General features: G+C 42.7%; 1 protein-coding gene across 1 annotated transcript in view; it reads left to right on the forward strand.

The window, feature by feature from the left end:
* The window catches only part of ITGA9 (integrin subunit alpha 9), a 350,292-nt gene that overhangs the window by 315,227 nt on the left and 22,052 nt on the right, over positions 1-13,013 (forward strand). Inside the window, exons 26-27 of the mRNA XM_019534746.1 lie at positions 911-1,012; positions 9,620-9,739. Of these exons, the coding sequence (XP_019390291.1) occupies positions 911-1,012; positions 9,620-9,739 (222 nt within the window). The remainder of the gene's footprint in view (positions 1-910; positions 1,013-9,619; positions 9,740-13,013) is intronic.

A 13,013-nucleotide genomic window follows, 5' to 3' on the forward strand; every position in this document is an offset into this window, starting at 1 on the left:
AGTTCCTCCTGCTTCTTCCCCATACTTCGAGCATTCGTGTAGAGGCATTTGAGGCCTCCAACGGTTGTGCCCACTGACCCCCCTAGTCTCAGCAATGCCCCGTCCCCCATCACTTACCTGTTTCTCCCTTTTGACCATTGGTGCTAGGGTACCCTTTATCGCTTGTGCTAGGGAGAGTGTGGGATCACAACTTTCCAGACAAGGGATGTGGGCAGGGTCTGCAGTGGGAATGCTATGTTGGGATGCATGCATCTCTTCTCTGAAAGGAACATGAGAACCACACTATCTTGTTCCATGGGGGAAAGGTGTTACACATACTAAATGCTAAGATCTGAATTCTAGCCCTAAATAATAAGAATCCTACAAATCTACAGTGTAAAAGTGCAAAAAGAGCAGCTGGTTAGAAAATATGTTTAAATCTATTGTATAAAATACAGGGTAAAGTATATGTTACTATGGGAAATATAAATCTAACATTTCAACCTTTTGCCGTGTGCTCTGGCTAGTTTTATTTTAAGTAATTAAACAATTTTTATCATATACCATACTTGAGTCCATCCCAGCTTCCATACATCTTTCTAAGCATTTGGGAACCAAGCAGTGGTTTGAAGCAGTTAAGATTTAACTTGTTTGTGTGGATTGGCAGTACTCTCTGTATTTTTGTGCTTGCACTGTAAGTTTGAGGGACTTTTAAAACAGACCAAACCAAGGGTGCTGTTTTTTTAGAGAGCCCACAACATATTTCATTTTGTGAAATGGGTTTAATTTAAATCTGAGATAATGGACTCTGTATAGCAGGTCACTAGTCCAAAGACGCATTCTGCTTCAGGTAATAATTACCAATGTAATCCTTGCCTCCAGCTTGGAAAGGGCTGTTTTGACTGCCTCTATATTTTTTTTGAATCCTCAGGACAGCGCATCAGTCATCCAGTTTGTGACCAGGGCGAAGGTGAGGGTCGACACAACACTCAGGGTGGTGGAAGTGCCAAATGGGAATTCTGAAGATGCAACAGTAAGTAAATGAGTTTTGAAGAGAGAGGTCTCCAGATCCCACTGGTTTGGAATGCCTTCAAGGAGCAAGGCGGCTGGAATTTGTGGTCAGGCTGGGGGTTTGGCCAACTCCAAGTGAGTCTGACTTCCTTTGAGAAAAGAGTTCTGCTGCCTAATGCTTCTGTGGTTTTGCTCACCATGATAATATCATTCACTGTGATGGCATGCTTATGTGTAGCAGTATATTTTGTGTTGCCCTTAGCCAGAGGTGTAATGGCTTTCAGAATACCTTTGCCAATAATAGGTTCTGCCTCCTATTCTGAGGTTAATGTTTGCTTTAATCTAATTCAGATTCTCCCTGAAACTCCATTTTTCCAAACCAAAATCTTTTTGAGTATGACATTATTATTAATAGCTTATAAATGGCTACGCAGTCCCACAGTTTTAGCTAGGCTTTTGACCAGGTGTTTACAAGTGTGCCCCTATTCAGAAGAATTATGCAAATACTATCCTAGTTTATCAATAGCTGTTAGTCTTTTTTTCAACAGAAAGCTAAATCAATATTGGTTGAGCAGCTTATCTGAAAAATCAGTTTTTGGCATAGCTATAGCCACACTTCCCCACACCTCTGCCAGTGTACCTTGTAAGTGACTTGCAGCACTTTCTAGTACCCTACCTAGGGTGGATCTCTCTTTGCTGCTGGCTCTTGGTCTTCTGTGATTACATTTCATTAATAAGTGAAGCAACAGCTGGGAGCTGGTAAATCCTAGCCCCTGGGAACTCAATGTAAATGGGGCCAGACTTTCACTGCTGTACATTACCATTTGCAGATTATTTTGGTGATCTTTCAGTGTGATGGACATTTCTTAAATGTAAGGGATTATTATTATTTGATGCTTTTATCCAGGAATGGGAGGTCTGCTATATTTCACTGTTATCATGTGCTTGGAAAAAAATACCGTCCCTTTCCTGTCCCTGGAAGGCCTTTCATCCAGCCTTGACTTGCAGTGATTACAAAGTTCATCATATAGGCTACGGAGATATATTAATCTTGAAGCAAAAGGTTTCTAGTTTCTGGGAAGCTTCTACTGAAAGGGTACATACTTGGCATATTTTAACAGTGTAACTCCATTTGATAATTTCACCCTTTCCTAATGTGAATGCTTTTTTCAATCTTCTTTGTGTTATTTTCATATGTCTGTTGGCGTTTCTATTCTGGCACATTCAAGGAAAAAATTAAGACGTGGTTTGGCTCAATGTATTCAGTTTTTTTCCCCCTTTCTCCCTCTTCTGGTGGAATGCTGTAACAAACAATACTTGTTACAAGCCACAGTTATTCAACTGTAACTAGAAACGGGAGAAATACAATTTCTTTGTCTACTCTCCCATTCTTTTGAAAATCCCCTTCTGTTGTCCTGCTGTTCACCACTGAATGCTGTATCATATCCATTTGGCCAATGAGTTCCTCTGAGCAGTTGTTGAATCAGCTGATAAATTTGTTCTCTTTGCATGCCAAGCAAAATTGTCTGGGTCCACTCCACCACAGTAATTTCAGTCAGTGTCTTAGTGTGGGAACTCAAGGTAGACTTATTAATTAAGATTGGCTTAAATAGTCCTGCAGACTTGCTATCTTTGATTTCATTGGAAACTTGTAGTTTAACACCAGTTACATACCTTAAGTAATTTTAAAAGGGGACAGTGTAAAACAGAAGTGGGGAAAATCCCAAATTAGTGTATTAATGCACCAGGACAAGTCTATTTACATGACTTTGAAAGGGGAAAGCCAAACCTTATATAAAGGCCTATAAATTGTCAAGAATGTCTCTTTTGGAAAATATTATTTGAACTTCCTTTATTCAGAAAGGATGCATGAATTTAGAGCACACCACAGACGACTATCAGCAGCTCCCCTGAATTTTTTGGCTGATGTATTGTTTTTCCAACGTCAATAGCTCACTTGCCTTGTTCATGTAATTAGTCTCATCTATCAGGACTGCGGTGTTAATATTTACATCATTGCACACTGGATGGAACTGATGTTTAACTAATAGTTTCTCAGTGGTGAAATGCTTTATTTTTGAGTCCATGGGGTTGCAGGTAGACTTGTCTCTCATTTCCTCCCCCCCCCAAATATTTCACAAGCCAATATTTTAATCTTAGAAGACAGTAATGATTGACTTGTCAGATCCAGGGATAGTGCCATAAAATTGCAGTTGATGTACAGGAGGTGGAATACAGCTCTGAAGGGAAGATGTGATAATGAAAACCCAGCAGGGAGGCAAGGAAAGCCTGACTTTTTTTCCATTCAGATGAATCTAATAATTCTGGGTTCTTCTCTTGAGAAGCTGAGAGTTTATTTAGTTTGGGCTTATGAAGGAAAACACAAGCTCAAATGCCTCCTGGTTCTGCAACACAATTAAGTTAAGTCAAAGGATGAGGACAGGATGGGTTTCAAGACTGACAAGTGCAGGGTCCTGCACCTAGGAAGAAAGAATCAACCAGCAGCATACCTACAGGCTGGGGAACTCCCCTCTCATTAGCAGAGAGGCAGAAAAGGATCTTCGACTGTTATAGACTCTAAGATGAACATGGGCCACCAATGTGGGGATGTAGTGAAGAAGGCTAACCGCACCTTGTCATGCATCCACAGATGCATCATGAGCAGGTCCAAGGAGGTGATCCTCCCCCTCTATGCGACATTGGTCAGGGCGCAGCTGGAGTACTGCATCCAGTTCTGGGTGCCACACTTCAGGAGGGATGTGGACAACATGGAGAGTGTCCACAGGAGGGCCATTCGCATGATCAGGGGGAACAGGGCAGGCCCTATGAGAAGAGGCTATGGGGCCTGAACCTGTTCAGCCTCCACAAAAGAAGGCTGAGAGGGGATCTGGTGGCCATCTGTAAACAGGCCAAGGGAGACCAGCAGGCAATGGGAGAGTCCCTGTTCCCCCGAGCACTACTGGGAGTAACGAGGAATAATGGCCATAAGTTGATGGAGAGTAGATTCAGGCTAGATATCAGGAGGCACTACTTCACAGTCCGGATGGCTAGGATCTGGAACCAACTTCCAAGGGAAGTGGTCCTCGCTCCTATGCTGGGGGTCTTCAAAGGAGGCTAGATAGACATCTTGCCGGGGTTGTTTGACCCCAGTACTCTTTCCTGCCATGGCAGGGGGTCGGACTTGCTGATCTGCTTCCGACCCTACCAACTATGAAACTATGAGACTACCCCAAAAGCTAGAAGGTAGTTTTAGAGTGGTTTCCTCTTTTCTTAGGGTCTTACCAGTATTTTCCCATAGCCATCAGCCTTGGGCCTTTATCTGTCTTGGGGGTACTTCTACATTTTCTTCCATTTCAAACCAGAACCAGAGTTACCATCCTCTGGGGACTACTCCTGACTACTTCACATACATCTACCTAAAGTTGGACCTGCAAGGGTTTTCCTCTAGGAGCATGCACATGTTTTAAGTTATTCAGGAATGGCTTCTTCAAAACAAAGCATGATTTATTTAGCTGAAAGCTATACAATGCTTAGAGAAAGAATTTAAATAGCAAAGAGATATCTATGCATATTCTCTTACTTATGTTTCCCGTATCTACCTATAGCTCAGGAAGGTCTGGCTTATTCCCCATATCTGACTTGGAATAAGCAAGTTCTTCCAACTCATCAACTCCCTGTCCTTTTGGAGAGTCTTTTTAAGATTTGTAGGGCTCCTCTGATCTTTAGCTTAGCTGTGGGAAGAGTGAAACATCTTATCCTGGATGGAGCCAGCAAAGTAGCTTCTTCCTTAAGCTGATGGCCAACTCAGCTTATTTATCTTAACTCCTTTGAAGCTGGGTACCTGCTGTCTTATTATTTTCATTGTTTTACTTTTCTTGGTGGTTTTGTAAGAAACACTTTACAGCTGCCTTTCTGTATGTTGCAGACAGCAATACGCAATTAAGCAAGGAGACACACACACACACACACACACACGTCATAAAAGATAATGGATATATTTTCCCTCGTTGTCACAGTTTGTCTTGAGACAGAAATTGGCATAGAGGTGAAGAGGTACTGGGATACTTCACTGCAAGCAATGTTTAACATGCAGACTTTCTATAGGTATAATAGTTTCTAACACACAAAACCTCTTTTTTCAATAATGTATTTCCTGGGATCCCCAGGAAATGATATCCAAAGACAAGATCTTGTCAGTCCTACAAGATCTTGTGTCTTGTACACAAGACTATCTTGTGTAACTTTCTTGGAATAAACTTCTGTTACATGGCTGTCTGAAATTTCAGGGGGCTAGATTTAATGACTTCCATTGGTCTGGTTCCAGACTGTGTTTGAATTCTCTTTCTCACAGAAATTGCCTACTAAAGAAAAGTCTGTCCTGGAATTGCTGTTGAAACTGTTCATTTTGGAGGGAAAAAATGGCCACCTCTTTAGTACCAGTTACAGAACAGTTTGTGCATTCTAAGAAAATTGGCTATAAGAAAATATTTTGAAAATGACAGCCACTGATTAACAGTAGTTCAGCATTTCATTGAGAACAGATGGCTGTTGGAAAGATAGAATTGTCAATCACTGTGAAAACTGTTTGCATGGCAGGGAAAAAAGGATCTGTACAAATCGCTCTCAAAATGTGAAGTCTTATCAGCTTAATACAGACTTATTTGGGTGGATACCATTAATGGTGATAGAATACAAATTTGGCTTCCTTTCACATATACATTACATTTCCATGCAGAATGACTGTATGGTATGTATGTTTGTAGGGTATCACATCATCATTGCTCTCCTATGAACTGTGCTGTTAGCAGCAGTAACAGCAGAGATCACAGCACTGGAAGAAGGGAAGAGTGGGTGACCACCTTATGGATATTTCATATGTGGGAGTCATGGAGTCATAGAGAAGTAGGACTGGAAGGGACTTCCAGATGTCATCTATTCCAACCCTCTGCCTGAGGCAGGATCATCCCTATAAAAACCATTGTATACAATCCATAATCTAAACTCTGCATAAGACTACTATCAACATATCATTTTTACTGCTTTACAGTTTTGAATTCAGTCTCTCTATTGTTAGTCACTTACAGTTTCCCAGATTTTCCGTTATGGCTAAAATTTTGCTGTCAACAGTCCCTGCTCAGATTAAAATTTGAGAACTTTGAGCAAAGGTCACCCCATTTTTGAATGGGGTAGAGAGGGGAATGAGGGATAATATTTTTCCTTTCTTATTAAGAAAAAGAACAAACCAAACAACCTTGTGGTTTTTTTAGGGGATAAAATGTATATCTGGTAGTAAATACCCTTTGTTGAATAGAATTTTTTTTTACAGTGAAAAATAGGTTTTGACTGAAGTGTAAGACTTTGAAATTGTGTATAACCAATACATTTGCTCACCTTTTTTCCTATTATGGTGCAAAGCTGAGGAAAGATGTATTTAGGACTCTGTTTTGTTAAGCAGGCCACTGATTTCAATCTCCCCAAGAAAGGCCATCTCATGGATGGCCTTCTGCTGCTCCACCAGCCTTTCTAGCATGAGGTATGTGGAGTTCCACTGAGTCTCCACATCCTGCATAATTTTGTGCTGCAGGATGCTCAGCTCTGCCTGTTAGTCCCACAGCATTTTGCACCATTTGATGCTGCAGTGGCAGTAGCCTGCCACCTTCCTGCGCTTTGAATTGAGCTGGCCGGTTGTGACAGCACCATCACCAGCTCAAAGTTCTCAAAACAAAGCTGGCATCACGGACCACCTTGCCCATGTTGGCCCTCTTGTCAGTGACCATGAACCCATGGGTGAGCTCACCCTGCCCAACAAGCCACCCATGCACCATATGGTTTATGGTCCCCATGATCTCCGTTGCCATATGGGATTCATCCTTCACCTTGGCTTGAAGGAGAGCCCACCGACAGCCTGACTGATGACACTAATGCCCTGTAAGGGAGAGGGAGGCATATTCTCCACCCTGGCTGCTCCAGATGTTGGAGGTAAAGTGCAGGGCCACCTGTGGACCTGCCTTGCATAGCTCCTCCCTCAAGTACTGCCTGCATCCCTCATGCAGGAAGGGCACAAGTCCTGCTCAAGATGGTGCATGCAGGCACTTGGTAGGATGGGGCATGAGCACCATGAGCTGCCTGAACCCTGGCCACTCAACTAGGGAGAAGGGCTGGCCATCCAGAGCAAGTACCTCCCCGATGCTCAGTGATCTCACTTGCCTTTGCAGCATGCCCCCCCCATGTGCCCACCTTTCCCCCACTTTCCAGGGTGGCTTGCCTCTGCTTCAGGGGGACAGGGGCTTTGGAGCAAGAGGGGGACTTCTTTTTGTGCATGCTCCCACTGGTGCCAGGCTGAGGAAGAGCAAGGGCAAGGGAGCGGTGCCTGCAGAGATGCATCAGCATCCCTGTGGTGCTGTAGTGTTTCTCCTCCTTGCTCCAGCTGGTCTTACATCAGCAGTGCAGGCAGAAAGGATACCTGGGATCATCTGACACCTCAAAATGATCCCACACCACACTATCCACTCACTTCTGGGGTGTGGGTATGGATCCTGCCTAATCCCCCTCCTCAGCAGGCAGAGGCACAACAGGAGGAGTGGACTCAGCTGAGCCACTTGCCTCCAGAACCTCTACCTCGGCCTCCTCTGAACTGTCTTCCAGGGAAGGAGACCTGGCTCTAGGGGAACTTGGAGAGGAGTGGAGCACAAACTCAGATTCCTCCTCAGTCCCCAGAATTTCTTTTGCTAGGCTGCTCAGGTCCCTTATTTCCAGATCCAGCTCTTCCTCTGGCACTGGAAGGCTCAGGCTGGGAACTGAGATGGGGGTGGAGGAGACTATCATGCTGGTGGTCCTTGTCAGGCTGGTGGTGCTGGGAGTTATTATTTTGGCTGGTGTTATTGGAGGGGGTCCAGATGCAGGCACTGGTCCCACCTCCTTGCTGCCTCCAGCACCAGAAGTCTCATGCCTGCTAGTGCTAGGGAAGAGGCTGCGTCTAAGTTTGGGGGAAGGGAGGGGAGGGGACTTACAGCTCTCCCTCTGCCCCCTCTCCCTCCCTGGCCAAAAGACCTGACACTTGCCTTTCCGTCACACTTCTTATTTCATGTGCTGGAAAAAATGTGCATCTGTGTGAGTATGTATGTAATAAATGTATGTGTATTGAGTGTTTTCCAGGCAAAGCACTGCTTTCTCTTTGTTTGTGGGGGCAAAATAAGAAGAACAAATAACAGGATTTTTGGGGAAGGGTAGGCAAGGGTAAATAGAAAAGGATCGATGGCAATGGTTACAACTTGGTAGAAAGGCGCTACCAAGCTACAAGCCAGGCTTACTAATGCTGCTCTCTGTTGCTGCTCCAGACACTCACAGATGCAGCTGCAAAATGGCAGACAGCAGTTCACAAACAGCCTTTTTATGGTGCTTCTCTGTCCCTCCCCCAGAGCACTGGGATTGGAAGGGACCTCAGGGACAGATCATGGTCACTGGCCAGCTACAAATGTCAGTATCAGAGCAGTCCTCCCCACACCTCCCCCTTAGATTCTTTTTCCCTGCAAGTCTGCCTCTAAAACATCCGAAACATTTAGGAAACATCCAAATTGTTTTGGAAAATGTCTGAAGCATTTTGGATGGCCCAGTTTGTTTTACAGCTGTCTCAGAGCCTTGCATTTTGTTTCAGATTTGGTGTTTTGATTGTCAAAACATCTGAATCTGAAACTAAATGAAATGCCTGATGAAATTTGCACAGCCCTAGCAGTAGCACTGAAGCCCCTGCAGCACCATACTATCACAGGACTTGGCTACTACTATCAAAAGAAAACACAGTGCCAGGCTTGTTTCTGCAGTGTTGCTGGGGCTCTAGCACTGCTGCTGCCACCATGGAAAGTTTCTCACCCCAGCCTGGGTTGGAGAAAAGTTGTGCTGGGACAGATGATGTGGCTCTGTGGGCTATGTTTGACATCCCTGATTTAGGATATGTGTATGGTTACCATATACATAAGGAGAGGTACACTGTGAATGAGGTCAGGAATCCTCACTATCCTCATAGTGAGTCCTTTCTTCACTCACAATGCACCTATTAACCTATGTAAAGATTGAATCAAGAGGGAGAAAGTCCTGATTGGAGCCCATGCCTCATTCATTCTGAATTTCTTGTAAAGTAGACAGTGAACATTGCTAGGAACATTGTCCCATCTTCATTGAAAATGATTATGATGTCAGCATATACAGTTTTTCATGCAAAGTGTCTACAATTTTGGAAGCCTTGAAGATTTGATGAATAAGATAAAAAAATACAAAACAGTCCTGGAGGTCATGGGATTTTGAATGCACAGAAGGATAAAGTTTTTCATGCAAGCCTCTAGGCATTGTTGAAGACAGGTAAAGAAGCGAGATGTGAAGGATTTGGAGTGGGAGCAGATATTTGTTGGGTGATATTTAGTAATACTCAAATCCCATTTTAAAAGAAGTCTTAAATCACTTGTGAAAAATAGGCAGAACATAGGAAGTGAAGGCTGCGTTCCATGTTTATTTGCCATTAAAAAAACCCAAATATGATCAGCAAGCCAAAATTCTGTGAAGTTCATAAGATAAGTACAATAGAAAGCCATACTGCTTCCAATAATAAAATAATCTTTTTCTAATTGCTTTGTAGGTGGTCTTTGAGGCCTTGCATAATCTGGAGCCTCGTGGATATGTAGTTGGATGGATAATTGCCATCAGTTTGCTGGTGGGAATTCTCATCTTCCTGTTGTTGGCTGTGCTGTTATGGAAGGTAAGATAATAGATGCAAAGCAAATACCAAAATTAGTCCTGACCTTGGAATAAAATGTCAATTTGTCTTTCTGCATCTCATGACCTGTACATTTAGCATCTGTTGCTTTAGTAGCTAAATACTTATCTAAATACCATTATAGAAACCATTATAAATCAAAAGAGTTTTCATATCCTTTTCCTTACTAAGGTAGAGGGAAACTTCTGCTGTAGAGATGAAATAATAAGCTGGCATTTGCATTGAAGAATGTTAAATACTGAACAATGTAGGACTTTTTCACAACAAAAGAGAATCATTTTTAAAAGTATTGTATCATGTTTAAGTTTTTTAGATATTTCTTCCTGACTTTCCAAAAGAACTGTGCTCTGGTTGCAGTGAAAGGTATAAAGCGATCCTCTGAGAGTTGGGATATGTAGGCTTGTCTGGATAAGAGAGACAGGAATCCCCTAAACCAGTCTGTGGCTACTCTTGTTGAGGAGAAGAGGGGAGGAAGGGAAGCCAAAGCTTGAATTCTTTAGAACCACTCTTTGAAGACATTTTTAGAGATGTTCCCAAACAAGCTAAGTAACTTGTAGTCCTAATGCTAAAGTCAGTGGTCACTATGTCACCCTTTACCCCACATAAAATAACTGTTGTAACTCAGGCACTATAATTTGATAAAGGGGGCAGATAGTAGTAGCACCCTGATAGCAGTCACTCAGTGTGGTCAGCCTGGGAAGGGAGGAGCTTGGAACTTTTATGCTGATTTTCTCTTAAAAATTCAGAAATTTACAAGGTCATTGTAAAGGCTTCCACATGTGTTGAGGGAAGCAAGTCACACAAAGGAACAAGTCCAGTGTTATTTTACATTTAGTTGTGGAGCTCCAGCAATATGATTCATACTGTTTAAAAAAGTGTGTTGTACAGTGTGCTGCCCTTGTGCCAGGATTCTGAGGTTAGACTTTTAGTGGTTTTAAAGGACACATCACCGTAGGTTGGTAGACCACAAAATAAGTGTTTGTTAGAAAGATCACATGTAGATTAGTTTTTGTTTGGTTTCTTTTATTTTGAAAAATGGTGTTTTTCTATAATGTGAAGTATCTCGGATTGTTTGATTTTGGCATATCTAAAATATTTTTGCCCTCCTTGGCAGAGACTGTGACAAATCTCAAGTACTGAGATGACAAAATAATTTCCAAAATGGTGAGGTATCTTATATGAAAGGCCTGGGGCTTGACTCTGGTGATACATAATTTTGAAATAAGTATGTATTGCTGTGATATATTGATACCCATAAGATTGATATTTATAGCTGGGTTTCTGAAGTTGAGCCCCTGTACTACAGGATATATTTGAAGATATTCTAGTTAATAGGTATAGCAAAATTTATCACGTTTCTTCAGCAGACCACAATACAGTTCCATACCTTAGAATAAACAGCAATTAGCAAAGTACTAGACTTTTGCTTAAGACTGAGAATCAAGCCCTTTGAGCTTGTAAGGGCACTGGAGTTATTGGCCAGTCAGGTATATACACAGAAGCTGCTATTTTGAATAAATAATCTCTGAGAGGCAACAAGTAATAAAAACACTACCTAGTTTTTATCATCATAAACAATTCCTTGCAGCTGAGGGTGATTTTCTTCCATGATTGTTATTTTCACCCATAGATATCAAAGGGCTCAAAGGAAGGAAAATCATTGTCTCCATTTTACAGGGAAATTGAAACATAGCAAGGAGAAGTCATTTCCCCCAAATTCGATTACCAGACCAATATCAGAATTGGGACTAGAACCCAGATCTCCAAAGTTAAAATCCAATGCTATGTCTGCTAGGTCACATGGATTAGGCAACTATGGCCTCTACTACTCTACAGTCCAATGGCTGGGAAATTAGCTCTGAGGTTGGACCCAGAGAGTGCTAGTTGATGGAACTGAATCCACATGACATTCAGTGACTAGTGGTGTCCCCCAAGGCTCTGTTCTCGTACTTATACTCTTTAAAGTGTTCATAAACAATCTGGACACTGGTGTCAGAAGCAGACTGGCTAAGTTCACTGACAACACCAAACTTTGGGGCAGAGTTTCCACGCTTGAGAATAGGCGATCCAGGCTAACTTTGATAGGCTTGCAAGGTGGGCAGATGAAAACCTGATGGCATTCCATACAGAAATGCAAGGTGCTCCACCTCAAGGGGAAAAAAAATGACACCTCACTTATAGGCTCGGTAATGCTACAGTTACTAGTACCATGACCGAGAGAGACTTGAGGGCCATGACTGACCACAAGATGAACTTGAGCCACCAGTGCAATACTGCAACTGGCAAAGTGAACAAAACCCTAGCTTGCATCTACCAATGCAAATTAAGCAAGACCCAGGATGTCTTCCTCCTGATGTACTTGGCCTTGTTGAGGCTGCAGCTGGAGTACTGCATCCAATTCTGGGCTCCACAATTTAGGAAGGACTTGGAGAAGCTTGAAAGAGGCCAGAGGAGAGCCACACACATGATCTGAGGGCAAGGGAACAGGCCTTATGAAGAGACACTGTGAGCTATGGGACTCTTCAGCCTGGAGAAGTGCAGGCTCGGGGTGACTTGGTGGCACCCTATAAGTACATCAGGGTTGTGCATCAGGATCTGGGGGAACGTTTGTTCACCAGAGCACTCCAGGGGATGATAAGGTCCAGTGGTCACAAACTCCTGCAAGACCGTTTTAGGCTGGACATAAGGAAAAACTTGCTTACTGTCTGAGCCCCCAAGGCCTGGAACAGACTCTCCTCAGAGCTGGTGCAAGCGCCTGCTCTGGACACTTTTAAGAAACATGTGGATGCTTATCTTGCTGGGATCCTTGACCGCAGCTGACTTTCTGCCCTTGGGCAGGGGGCTGGACCTGATGATCTTACGAGGTCCCTTCCAGCCCTAATGTCTATGAAATCTGTGAAATTATTAAAGTGACACAGTTGCCTTTGGTTTTGTTACAGAGGAATATAATTAAAAGTAAGGCCTTGCTAGTCTCAGCCTATAGTTTGCTTTTAATAGTTCTTTGAAACCATAAATTTAAATATATATATTTTTAATAACCATGGCAAGTAGAGAGTGAAACGTTTCTGGCAATATTAAAAGTGGTGTGTGATAAGACTGACATGGGAAAGTTACAGTTCTTAATTGCCTGACTATAAAGATGTATTAGCCAAAATTGGCTGAGCACATCCTACAATAATTCACAGATTTTATGTATTAAAAAGTCAAGATTTATCTAAAATAAAACAAAGAGCTGGAAAGCTAGAACTGTAACATG

The sequence above is a fragment of the Crocodylus porosus genome, unplaced genomic scaffold (genome assembly GCF_001723895.1).
Source record: "Crocodylus porosus isolate Cpor-Errol unplaced genomic scaffold, CroPor_comp1, whole genome shotgun sequence".
In the NCBI taxonomy this organism is placed as follows: domain Eukaryota; kingdom Metazoa; phylum Chordata; order Crocodylia; family Crocodylidae; genus Crocodylus; species Crocodylus porosus.